This window comes from Cinclus cinclus, chromosome 3 (genome assembly GCF_963662255.1).
Source record: "Cinclus cinclus chromosome 3, bCinCin1.1, whole genome shotgun sequence".
Taxonomy (NCBI): domain Eukaryota; kingdom Metazoa; phylum Chordata; class Aves; order Passeriformes; family Cinclidae; genus Cinclus; species Cinclus cinclus.
The window spans coordinates 76,985,279-76,999,240 of record NC_085048.1 but is presented as its reverse complement, the minus strand read 5'-3'; the positions used below and the strand labels follow the sequence as shown (position 1 = coordinate 76,999,240).

General features: G+C 35.8%; 1 protein-coding gene across 1 annotated transcript in view; it reads left to right on the top strand.

Annotated features, from left to right (window-relative positions):
- BIRC6 (baculoviral IAP repeat containing 6) overlaps nucleotides 1-13,962 on the top strand; it is a 174,380-nt gene that overhangs the window by 106,601 nt on the left and 53,817 nt on the right. Inside the window, exons 59-63 of the mRNA XM_062490247.1 lie at nucleotides 1,672-1,839; nucleotides 3,193-3,366; nucleotides 6,848-7,044; nucleotides 9,167-9,467; nucleotides 12,106-12,323. Of these exons, the coding sequence (XP_062346231.1) occupies nucleotides 1,672-1,839; nucleotides 3,193-3,366; nucleotides 6,848-7,044; nucleotides 9,167-9,467; nucleotides 12,106-12,323 (1,058 nt within the window). The remainder of the gene's footprint in view (nucleotides 1-1,671; nucleotides 1,840-3,192; nucleotides 3,367-6,847; nucleotides 7,045-9,166; nucleotides 9,468-12,105; nucleotides 12,324-13,962) is intronic.

Here is a 13,962-nt window from a genome sequence, read left to right as displayed (position 1 = left end):
TACACAAATGTTACAGTTCAGATGATGGCTGTAGAAGTCATTAGTCTTTCAGTTTGACGTTGATTAATGAACTTCAAACTACTCCCTTCCTATCTAGCTTTCCATCATTATTGAGGTACCTCGAGTTCCTTCACACTTCATGAAGCAGAAAGCAGAGATGCTGATTTCCTTTGACTTTTGGCACCAATATTTCTTAAGCTTTTTATTTCAGGTTTTAGATGTACATATAACTCTTAAAGCAAATGTTGAATAGGGCAGCAGTTTCACTGAACTTGCTATACATTTAGAGTAACATGGCTATGTTAATCTTTATCTGACAAGATATTTACAGTAGTAGTAGTTTAAACAAGTTAAACATGTTTTAGTAGTATCTAAAATATCAATAGGTCCCAAGCAAAGGGTTAAAATGCGAATTTAAAAAAATCACAGAAATAAAAATATTATGCCAAGCTTGAAGATAGGGCATAGCACAGTCAGCCGTATCATTCCAGTTGCATTACTCATCTTACTGCCTAATATACCCCATTCTCTATTAAAAAGAAGCAGATTTCAGTTATTTCTGATGTTGTTTCCAATTTTCATCAATTTAGTAAGTGTTTAAATGTAAACTTATTTCATTTGCTACCTGTTTTTGCTACCTGTTTGTCAAATATTTTCTTCTTCTGTCATTAATTTTTCATATATTTTGAGGGTTTCTTAGCATCTTCAGAATCTCAAGAAATTAAAAGTATTGAACTTTTTACCTATGGGTAGAATTAATAGAGGGAGAAGATGGTATTTGCAGCCTGATCTTCCTGAGGCAAGCTAGTTTAGTGTGCTGAGATTATTGGACAATATGTTGTTCATTAGAACTGCTTCTAATGGCCAGCTAAAACCAGAGTGTATTGCAGCATTTGAAGTGTGGCTGTTGTCAGTTTTGTGGCAGCTCTTGGACAATGATAAGTTAGTAATTGTCTATCTTTGTGTCTGTCTTTGACCTGTTGGCTTTTTACCTTGGTCTGTCAGCTGCACAGAAGGGTTTATGATTGTAGTATAATTTTGCTGTACCTTAAGTCACCTTAAGCTGTCCTAAGATAAGGCAGTCTTGCTGTGTGATAACAGTAAGCTTTTATGTAGCTATTCTGCCTCATAGTTTTCATGGTAGTGCTTACTTCAAATGTTTTGGGACCAGGGAACTTGAAAAGCACATATAAAGACACCTTTCATCACAGGTGGTACTGTGAGTACTGCAGCTGAAGTCACCTTTGTGGGCCAGGCAAGTGGTTACTATCTATAATCTGTGCTGAAATGTCTGTCAGTTTGGAAAATTGTGCCTTTCTTGCTTTCTGGTGAAAAGACAGCCTAAAAATGTTTTGTTGTAAGGCCCCTTATGAGACACTCTCTTTAACAAGAGCAGAATCTGAATAGCTTTTGGGGTTTTTTATGCATGGTATAATCTAGTTATGATTTGGTTTATGTTTGGGGCTTAGGAGACTGTACAGCCTTTTAAGTAAGACTACTGGGATTATATCCAAATACGTTTTATACATAAATGTTATTCTTGTGTTTAAATAGCCGGTGAGGTAAAGTTCTTATATTTTTCTGTCATTGAAGGTTTTGAGTGTGTTGTATCTTGGCTAACTGAAGGTATTAAATACTAGAACAACTTGACATTTTTTACTTCTGTACTAGGTTTGAAATCTCAGTCAAAAAGAGCTGTTTCATCCACCCCTCCTCGTCCACCATCACGGCGAGGAAGAGTGATGGCAGATAAAGTTGGTACTTCTTCCTCAGGAGGAGAATCCTCCAGCAAGACCATTAGTGTTCCAGTCTTTCATCTATACCACAAACTACTACCAGGTAACTTTAATAATACACTATAAACATCAAAATTATGGTCTTTTCAGTGGCTGATATGTGACCAGGAAGTTCTTGCACTGGTAATGGGCATAAGCATCTTGGAAGTGTGGAACCCTTCTGGGCAGGTGGACAGCTTTCAAGTGGAAAGCATTGTAACATCGGCAGCTGCAGCATTGTAACATCATAGTGGCTGAAAAAAGTAGCCATTATGTTTATCTCCCTTGAAGTTTATTACCTTGTTCCTAAAAAACTTCTCAAAACACTTCCACTTTCACTCATGAGTGAAAGCAGAAATATGAAGAAAATATTTGCAATCCACAAAGTGGCCTGTTTTCAGTATGTAGCTGGTAAAGGTTGTCTGTCTTGTGATGGTCATGTAAACTATTGTGTATTTGTGATCTGGTCACATCTTGCACAGCACACAGTTAATAAAAATAATCAAGAAAATCAGTGATGGGGGGGAAAAAAGGGCAGAAAACTTACTTGCACAATGGCAAGATATTTTTAATTTTTGTTTTTCTTAAGACGCAATCTTCAATTGAAGAAACAGGTTGTTACTAAGGAACTCTTAGATATTGTTTTACTTGATTAAATACAGTCAAGATGAAATGGACATGCTATTATATGATCTGACTTTAAAATATTTCATGTGTAAATCTACTGCTTATCAGGTAAAATTTTTCTGCCTTGAGATTAACTTGTAATTTCAGGGAAGAACATATTTGCAATCAACAAAGTGGCCAAAATCAGAATTAGAGTAATTAATTTGGACTGTTTTGCATGTGCATTTCAAGTCTACATTGCCATGGAGAAAAAGTAGTCCTGGCAGTGCCCTTCATTTTTTTTTTTTTTTTCCTGCTAAGTTCTGCTGTCCTGACACAGGAGTAGTGAGCTAGGCTTGAGATTAGCAGGCCTGAAAAAGAATTGCCAGTTTCTTTGTTTTCACTTTTTTCAATACCACCCCTTCTACCTTCTGGTCATATACACCTCTATGCCCCCACAGTTCAAGGGTGATGCAAAGGTCGTGTTTAATAGAAAGGGACAGCCAGTACCCACTTAAAATGCACATCAAATTACAGCCTTAGCCATTTGTTAAATGTGCCAAGTGCTTGTGCTCTCAGCACAGAGCTGTCTTAGGGAATGTTGGCATAGATCTTTTTGAGGATTGGTTCCAAACTGATGGGGCCCCTTTTCCCAAGAGAACGAGTGGTAAAATTAAGGCCTTAATTTGGAGCCAGATGATATTTAGTCTACTTGGCATGTGTGGTGCAAGTAATGAATAGCACCTGGATATGTGTGTTAAAATAACCCAATCAGAATTTTCCTCTCTGACTTGATGCCATTGTTGTCTAGGTCAACCATTACCAGCTGAAATGACACTTGCCCAACTTCTGACTCTGCTGTATGACCGCAAACTCCCTCAAGGATACCGATCAATAGACTTGACAGTTAAACTTGGTTCCAAAGTAATCTCAGATCCAAGCTTATCTAAAACAGACTCATTTAAACGTCTTCACACAGAAAAAGGTGGGTGTTCTTACTTTTTTGATATATTCCTTTTAAAAATGTTTTTATTTTGGTCAAAAATTGTTTTGATTTTCTTGATGAGAAACAGCGGTTTCCTGTGTTGTCTTGGATGATTTGCCTGAGCTATTGTTTTCTAGACTAGAGCTAAACCTTATGATGAAGTACAAGTCCATTGCCTGGCTAAATTGTATCTATAAGATACTCCAGTATGGTTGTTCAGGTTTCACTTTTCGTTTTTGATTGTAATATTGTATGTGATGCAATTATGATTGTGTAGATACAGTATATTTTATTTCTTGACATGTATATCAGTTCTCTCTAGTAAGTGTTTGTGCTGGTAACAAGGGCAGATAAAGTAACACAAGAACTGTTTGAAACCATATGGGTTAGAGAAGCTTGTGAAAATTTTTGTTGCAGTATTGTCTTGCTTCAGGGTATCTTAGGTACCAAATGCTCCTTAGAAAATGGGGATTTCTCTCAAGCCATCTAAGCAGGTCTTATAACTCCAGCTTTTAAAAATATTTAACATTGTCTAATATGATATATTTCTTGGTAATACTTTTGCCAATTGCTTGCTATCTACCTGCTGGGGAAGGGGAAGGAAGATCTATCCCAGGAATCTGTTCTGAAATATTTTTGTATCATTCTTTTAGGCAAGATTTAGAGAAATGGGACTTTGAAATTAAGCTAGTTGTGATCTCCTGATCATCAGCCTGCTGACACAGCATGGAATTCCAAAGTTAATTATTCCATTATTTTAAGACAGGGGCTTCTTTTAATAACTGCTCACTTGACAGTCTGTTTCTATAAAAGATAAGAAACAGAAGTGTTGAAAAAAAATTCTTGGTATCTGGTCCAAAATAAGCATTTTATGACTCTGTGCAGTGTTTGGATACACATATCTCTCACACTACTGGACACATACCTTTTTCAAATGATCCATTTGTTTAGTCATGCTCTTGATTTAAATTATAAACATACATTAAATATTTTACTATTTGAAGAAAATTCATATTGTTACAGAAGGTTCAATTTAGCAGTAAAGTTGAGTGTGAAGACATAAAGGTCCTCTGAACTTTTGCTAGGTTACTGGGCACTTTCTTTTTAAACTTGAGACAAATACTTTTGAAGATTGGAGTTTGTCATTACAAATCCATTGATCTATGGTGCTGTACAGCAAAATATTATTTATATTCACAGTCATGACTCAGCAATAATGAAGGTCAGATCTACTGCTTTTTCATGTCTAGTTTCTAATATCTAGAGACATCATTCTTACATATCAGTGTTCTTTTACTTGCTACTTAAAGTAGGCTGTGGGTTTTTTGACACCGTCTATGCTGGACAGATTTTATTGCTTCACATGGTGTCTCTATTGTTGCATTTACTACTACCTGAGGAAAAGTGTCATTTATTAACATTTTTTCTGTGTGCTTCAATGCCTTTTTTGAGATCAACGGTTTTTCCACGGCTGAAGTGCATGACTTCACTGAAAATTTTAAAAATCCTTGTGGAGGTGAAATGGTTTGAATTGGATTAAAATAAGATTAATTAAAGACTTGAGATGCATACTGAAGTGTAACTCCTTCAGTGAATAGTGAAGATGATACTGTATTTGCACTCACAGTGGAAGGATCTGCCTGTAGCCTTACTCACTGACAACTTTTCAAACGTCTTTTGCAGAGAAGCAGCTTTCTGTGCATTATTAGTATCTCTATGTTTTCTATTTTCTTGTTTTCTTCCTTTGGGAAGGCTTTTTACACTGCAGAACAGAGGGGTGAGGTTTTTTTGTCAAAATCTTTATTTAAAACCATCGTTATAGAGGATATCTAACATTTCTCATGGTGCGATCAATTCGTGCCATTGCAAGCAATGGAATTGGAAATCGTGTTCAGCCTAGTGGGGTGGAATCCTCCATATATCTGGTGGAAGGCAGTTCCTTGCTGATACCAGCAAGTTTGTGACTCCCTCACCCACTGTCTGGGGCAAAGGAGCACTTCCATATATATTGCTGCCTGTGTCTTCTAGAACAGTAGACATCAAAGCTGTATGTACTGAAAGTGTTAACTTTGGACATTTTCTTACAAGGATTATCCTCTTTGCAAGTATCTGTGACCTTTTCTTAGTCTGTCTGTGAAAGACTTCTACAGACAGACTTCTCATAGTCTGTGTGTTTGAAGTAGGATGAATTGATGTGCATATCCCTACATGTCCCTGATTTAAGCTTATTAAATCTTAAACTTTGATCATATTATTCCAAAGCAGTGTGATCCTCCCACAGCATATTGGTGATGTCCCTGTAGCACAGTGCTTCTTGTGTGTTTAAAAGTTGAGAATTGGGATGGGGAAAGATCTGCTGCTTCCTATTCTCTTTCAAATTTGAGAAGAAGCAGTTTTAAAGGACTAAGTATCTCTTGAAAGATACAATGTTTGCTGTTTCAAAATTTTTTCATAAGAAATTTGTTTTGGTAGCTGCACAAGTTATTCTTTAATGTGCTTCTGTGTTTCTACAACTATATAATAAATAATATTTATTATAATATTATATACAAGTATATAATAAATGATAGCATATGTGCTATATATTTGGAGTCTGAGGATTATCAGGAGTGTCAGAGTGCTCATAGTGAAGAGATGCTAAGACCACTTGATCTCTCCTGCCTTTTGATGTGGCTGTACTGTGAAGACTTGGAGGCCCCCTGCATTACATTGCTTAGAAATATAATCTTCAAAACAGATTTCTGGATTAAATATACAGAAATATTCACTGAAGTTTGCCTGTGGCAATTAGCAAAGAGGGTTGTTTTTTGGCAATAAGGAACTGTGGTAGGTTCTGTATACTCTGTATATACTTTGTATATGCTCGTTTGCATAAGTGCATAGAATGTTCATATTTTTTTTTTTGTCTGTCGTACAAGATATTCAGGTGCTTAGTCATAAACTGGGAGTATGGAGGCAAGCAGAAAGTAGAAGTCCAGATCATTATCTTTTTTCATGAGGAAGAATAGAATTAAATTTCATGGCTTTTGCAGAGGGTGATTTTGTCACCTCACAGAGAAGAGATGTGAGAAGCAAAATTAATTTAAAGTTAAGATTATTTTTCCTTTCTTCCACTATAAACTCTTTATTGAAGAATAACAAACCTACACTTCTAGATTAAAGAGTGTTAAGAAGTGTCATAACTCCAAAATTAGCAAAGTCTTTAAGGCATAGATCAAATTCTAATAAAGCACGTGATTCTAATAATTAACATGTAGTCCTGTATAAATAATGCTGAGTTTGACATGAATCTGCTGTCGTTGGCAAAAGGTACCTCTAACACTTTATTTTCTTTTAATATTCCTGTATTCATTTCAGGTTCTTGGCTCAGTATTTGCTTGAGAAGGAACAGTCTTTTGAAATCCACTATTAAACAAGGACAAGGAAATAAACACAATATTGATAATATGTATGAATTTCTTTTACGTTTGGGTTTTTGTAGAACATGCAGATTTACTGGGACCTTGCCCTGAAGATGAAGCCATCAGTCCTGGGGATGAGTGTATGGATGCAGTTCTAGATGAATCACTTCTTGAAACCTGTCCCATTCAGTCTCCACTGCAAGTTTTTGCAGGCATGGGTGGATTGGCTCTTATTGCAGAGAGACTCCCCATGCTTTATCCTGACGTAATTCAGCAAGTGAGTAGAAAAAAAAAAGTATGTCAGAAACCATGCTGAGAGTATTTTGTTTGGTTAAGGACAGCGTTTTCCATATCTTTCTCTGTGGTTCAGTTTAACTTCAGTTATGTGAGGAAGTTGCTTTAAAATAGGCAAGTGCATTAACTCCACAGACCATTACTGTACAGCCCTGTTCAGCTGTACATGTGCTTCCCTGTCCATGTCACAGACTGCCTGACTAGCTGTGTCCTTGTGGGACCAAGGCAAGCTGCTTCTCTTAACTGAAAGTATCTTGAGAGTGCAGTAAAATAAAGTTGCTAATGTACTATGAAGGCATATTTGCTTATCATTTAATTCTTCATGAAAGTGTACCCTCATAGATAATTTTATGGTTAAGTGAAATTCAGTTCTCAAAGCAGATGATGTAATTTTATTATTAGAAATAACTGTATCATCTTAATTATATTTATTTTTAAAAATAATAGATATTATTTGTATACTTACATATAGAATTCCTCTGGATGCACTGATAAGCATTTCAAAAGTGTCAACAGTGGCATTAGTGTGGAATTCCTCCTTTGGCTGCTGTTCTAAGTACACACTGCTAAAAAGGGAAAAAAATAACCTATGAGTTATTTAGATTCTATTTGACTATATTTTTTAAGTTTTTTGGCTGATGATCCTAACAGGAAAGAATATTTATTCCCTTGAAAATGAATTAATCTTGAATTAAGGGTGCTATTCAGTAGTCTGATTGTAAAATTATGGCAACCATAGGAACCCTGTAGTGAGACTGGATAATTAGTATGCATCCTTTGTAAATAGTTCTACAAAGGCCTTAGAGGTCTAGTACCAATGCAGTTCAAAAATTACAAGTTAAGGAAAAGTATTTACATAAACAGTTACTGTATTATGAATTCCAAAATGGATAAAGGGTACTCTGTGTTGAAGAATACTGATAGATGGAATTGTGCAAGACATGAAAGGTTAACTTATGACCATGAGAAATTTCATTCTTTTCTTTTTCTGTAGTCCTGGGGATTTACTGTCTTTTAATAATTTCTTATCTTGAGATATATATTTAGATTAAAATAATGAATAAAAATTCTGTGTACCATAAAAAAATTAAATGCAGTACTACCAAATAGACTATTCAGAGTGAAGACTAAAGATTTCTCCAGACTCTTAGTTTTTTAATTTTACTTTTATATTTCTCAAAGTCACTGGTACTTCTGGTTCTCCTAATGTGAAGATAATTGGACTAAGTGCAGTAAAACATGGCTTTGACTTTAAATTAGGAGTTTGGTATTCTAGGTAATTTCTGTAAAGGCTTTTCATATTAATCTTTTCTAGTTTAGATCAGTCTAGTGATAAGTAGTAAAATTCTAAAAATTATCAAATCAGTTTATCTGAATAGCATGAAAGCCTGAAACTTCTGTGACGTTTAATTATGAGAGGAACCTTAGTGTCATGATTTAATTTTTTTGATTGTGTCTTGGGGCACTGTACAGCTACTACCCCCTTAAACTGTGATTCTCATCATAATGCTTGACTGCACAGTCATCTGGTCATAAAACAGACTGTTCTGTTAGAGTATAATAATAATAAAGCCTGTCAAATCAATTGAAAGCTCAAAAGGATGGTGAGTTGCTACAAAACTGCTAAGATACCTGAAGTTACTCTTTGTTTTTAAAGGCATTATGATTAATTTTCCTTCTTTTTTTCGGTATGTAATTAAAAATAATTACGTTCACAGTGTTTAATGTTAAAAATAAAAAGGCTATTTCTTATTTAACAGTACGGTACATAAATTAATCTTTGTATTTGCTTCAGAGTAATTTGATTCTCTTATGCCTCTATATTTAAACAACACACTTAAAGAGGATTTTAGGTTGGCAAAATACATTTGCTTGCTTCCGTAAGCACAGTGTTCTAGCGCTGTATTGAAAATGCCACAGGTATGCTCTTTTCAGCCATTTAGCATGGTCCCTGTATCTGCAGATGGTAGAGTACTTCATGTGATTTCTTTATTGCATCCTACATTAAGATTGCATGTCTTTTAGATCCTTACTATAACAGAATTTTTGTTTAAGGTGTTTAACTGAATGACTACCAAATTTCTTTGTTGTTTCTGTTGGTTAAGGTGAGCACTCCAGTGGTTACGTCAGCCGCACAGGAAAAACAGAAGGACAGTGATCAGTTTGAATGGGTTACCATTGAACAGTCAGGGGAATTGGTGTATGAAGCACCAGAAACAATTGCTGCAGAACCTCCACCGATCAAGTCAACAGTCCAGACTATGTCTCCCATACCTGCACATTCTTTGGCTGCCTTTGGTTTATTTCTCCGTCTCCCGGGCTATGCTGAGGTGCTGCTAAAAGAACGGAAACATGCTCAGTGTCTGTTGAGATTGGTGTTGGGAGTTACAGATGATGGTGAAGGAAGTATGTGCTGTAATTATTACCTTTCTTTGTAGATCACAGATCATTTTACTTAAATTTATTTGCACTGTATTGCTTTTATCAGGAAGTTAGAATTGGTTTGTGCAGAAGCGCATTGCAGGCATCTTTGATAAACTTGTCTCTATTAAATTCTGTCTGGGAAAATTTTATCACAATCATCAGTATTCAAGGGTTCTCATCTCATGTCGGAGTAATTGTAAAATAAGCACTGATAAAACCTACAATGACACTGTCAAGATTACTGCATTCAGACAATGATTTGAGTAGCTAGAAATGCTCAACTAATTGAGCAAACATCCTATAATTCTGCAACCAAATGCAGAATAATATGGATAAGAGTTAAGCTGCAGCAGATGTAGAGTAAACCGTTGAATTATATTGTTCTAGAGAAGGAGAGTATGATCTAAAGATTGTGGTGATTAAATTGCCTAAACAGAAGTTCTACCTTGATGGTGTGAGTTCAGAGGGAGAAATGGGATATTCTTCAAAGAGTAAACAGACAAGCCAGGAAAAAAATTATTGTCAGTGTCTTTGCAAATGAACTTGGAATTCTACATATAGTTCTAATATTCGTGTTTCTTACTTTTTTGAAAAGCTATAAGTCTGTATGAAATATGCTTTCGTACATTTAAGGCATTTCATTTCACTGGGTATTCTGTAACGGTGCACTTGAGAAGTGTCAGGTTTACAGTTGAACTTGGTGATCTCAAGATCTTTTCCTACCCACATGAATCTGTGATTATGACTTTGAGAAGCATGCTGGTTTTTGTAGGCTGCAGTGATCAGAAGTTACTCTCTATTTAGCACTCAATAGAGAGTGGTGTGCAACATGGACCTCATAAGACTAGCTGAAAAACCAAGAATCTCGTTTTCCCTCCCTTCTGCCTATCTTTTTTTATTTCTCTGGTATATAGGTGCAGGGCAGTAGATGAGAATGAATTGGGCAATAAAAATTCAATCTGGCTGCTTACACCCACCTTATTTGAGTGGTAAATAACTGAAGAACTACATGCAGTTTCTAGAGTAATCCCCTTCCCTTACTACTGCAGGCAATTTTTTTTTCCTTTTTTAAATAAAGAGACCTTCAGAATTTGGGTTGCTTTCTTTTGTGTCTGTGTGCAGCCACTACTGCTATTGGAATGCCATTCCAGAGCATAATTTTCTTGGTGGATAGGGACTGCTTTAATATTTTGCTTATATTTATTCGTATGCAGTTTGTGGCCAAGGTCTTCTTTCTTTGATGCATTTGTTGACAGGAATTACATTCCTTCGTTGCCCTTGTTTTAGCTGGACTAAATAGCCAATTTCTCTTTTCCCGAAGCCAAATGTCTGAATTCAACTCTATAAAATGTAGGTTCAGTTGTACCCAGTAATCCACATTAGTTTTCTGTATAAACTATTAATATCTTCATTTTTTGTTTGAAATGCAGCTTTTCACACATGCAGAATCTCATTATTTCTTGTATAATGTGAAGAGCTGCAATTATAAATCCATGGCTTATCAATTAAAACATGGATTCAGTTGTCTGCAAAGATAAATAATGTGCAAATGTTTAAATTTTTCTCTTTTTGGATTTAGCTATGTCTGCATTTACGGAATTCTATCAGTGGGCTTATCTTCCAGAAGTTTTTGATTTTATTTATAAAGATCCCAGGCAGAGGAGTTTTGATTCCTTCTTGTTCGTGTCTTTGCAAAGAGTATCAAAGGGATATGAATTAACACGTGTGTATGCATGTGTGTAGATAACATATACACACAAATACAGACATATTTGTTTAAATCTCTGGATGATGATATAGCTGGTAAACTCTCAAGAATAAGGGAGAAAATAAAATATTTAAAATAGGGAGCAAAGTTCTGGACATAGTTGGCTACTTTAAAGTATTTTCAGTGTTTGAAGCATCTCCAGTTGTCAGTTGCCTCTCTTTATGTGTGCACTGGGGAAGGAATGTGCAATGTATTGTTAAATGCAGGAGAAAAATTGAGACAGTTTCCCATCTCCGAGTGTGTTGCTTTAATAGGTCACTCCATTATCTGAAATGTGGCTTTTAAAAGAAAATACCTGCTATAATGCATAGGGGTTGAAAATTTTAAATAATTGTAGCACAGAATTCATACATGCAACTCATCTAATTGAAGTTATGTTAATATTTCACCATGTATTCAACTTCGATAAAAACTTGGCTTGTTTGAGTGCATAAATTCACACTTCAGGCACAAGAATACAAATGTGATAAACTACTGCTGCTTGTCAGCTGAGCTGCTATTAGCTGATTACATGCAGTCTTTACCTTGCTTTATTTGGTATGATTGAAAATACATATGTATTAAAAAAAATAACTAGTCCATACCAGTTTTCTCCCTGGAAATGGCAAATCAGATTTTAAAAATTTGATTCTTTACCGAATCTCGGAATAAAATAAACATTCTTTCTTCTACACTCTCCTCATAATGAAATGTTTCTTTGAAGAAAAACACAGTATTACATACCTTTACTCTACATGAATGCCTGAGTCCTCAGTATATTTCTGTATGTTCATAAACTATTGCAGAGATTAATAGGCTGTATTGAACTATTGAAAGAAAATGTGAGTTTGATGTTTTTCTTCTCCAACCTAGGTCATATCCTGCAGTCTCCTTCAGCAAACGTGCTCCCAACGCTGCCCTTCCACGTGCTGCGCAGTTTGTTCAGCACGACCCCGCTGACCACTGACGATGGAGTGCTGCTCAGGCGGATGGCGCTGGAGATCGGGGCCATCCATCTTATCCTGGCTTGTCTGTCTGCCCTGAGCCACCACGCACCAAGAGTGCCCAACTCAAGTCCCAACCAGGCAGAGGTAAGGGTGCCAGCACAGTATGTACCACCCAGAAGTGCTAAGAGTTTTCATTACAAAAAGAAAGTCATCTCATTGCTTTCATTGTAGCCTAGTTTTTGCAGAACTTAAAAGTAATTGTGAAGTACTTGATTAGGTAGTTGTCCCTGCATATTGCAAATACACATAGTAATCAGGAAAGTAGGCTTTTCACGAAAGTAGAGAAAGCAGGCTTTAAGGTGTAATCATTTTCTCTCATGGGACCTTCTCTTTCAAGGCAAGAGAGACATAAAGCTCAATGAATGGTGGTTCTTTAATATTAGATAGTATGACCTCATTACCTTATTTAACATTCATCATCTAAACTCCTGGTGACAAACTATTTCCTTTCAGATGCTTCACAAGTATAAATGAGTTGTGAAAATTAATGAATTAATGCAGTTATTTTTGTTACAATCTTTGTACTTATAGTGAAATGAAATTTAAAGACAAAAATTTTCCATAGTACTCAAGATCCAAAATTAATCTCCGTAATTTGACTTTTTTCAAGGTATTTTCCCACCCTCTATTCAGAATATGTATGTTCTGATTTTGTTTTTGGGACTGTAAGTCCTAAAACTGTAAGTTACCATTTCTGCATAACGTGCCTGTTGTCTGTAAAAGTGTTTAAAAAAACATTAATGACTTGCCCTCTTTGGCATTGTTGTCATAGAGGCTTGCATGAAACAGTGCCTGGTGGCTGAATATGGATTAGTACCTGTAAAATATAGGGCTGTCCATATGTTAGCAGCTCAGATACTGATGAAGGGTTGAGCAAGCAAGAGGGGAAGCTGTGGCTGAGAATAATTCACCTTAATGGCTAATAAAATTCAAGGGGAAGCTGAGAGATTCTACTTCTAATAGGATATAAGGCTGCTGACACATTAACACCTTAGCATTTTTGCATGTTTGGAGGGAAATGGCAACCATTAATTCTTTTTTCTGCTTCAGTGCTACCATGACCTCTTAAATAGCTTGCTTTCTCGTAATTCATATCTATCAAGTGATAGATGGTAACTTGAAACTAGAGATCATCAAGCCTGCACTGAGGCTTGTATTTCTTGGGCCAGGCTCTTCCTTAAGTGCTTTAATTCAGTGCTTATGACAGTCCTCTCGAGTGTTGAAGGCACAACATGTTCATGAGTGATGTAATGAGTAATGTCTGCATAAAAATAACCACACAGCTGTTTCATCACCAAGGCACATTCTTTTCCCAGTGTAAAAGTTAATGTTTATTCCAGACTACTGTCAGTAGGATACTTCACAGGTGACAATTTCTTTTACCATTACAGTCTGTTCATACGTAATTTTTCTTCTTTCATATGCAGTCTTTCACAAAGTCACTGAAACAGATGTGAACAGAAAATGAAACTTTTCAGAGCCATAAAACAAATATTGCAATTCCAGTTAAATGTCACCGAGCAATGAAAGTAGCAAGTCACTTGTTAAGGGTGCTAAATATGTAAATAGGAATTAATTAAAAAATGCCTATGAGTTTTTTCTGCATCCTTTTCACCAATAACCTGCTAAAATTCAAAAATTAGTGTAAATACTTCCACAGTACTTCTTGAGGGCTAAGCAGTGTAATATTGGAGTTATGTTACTAAAATCACTGAGGCAGTCC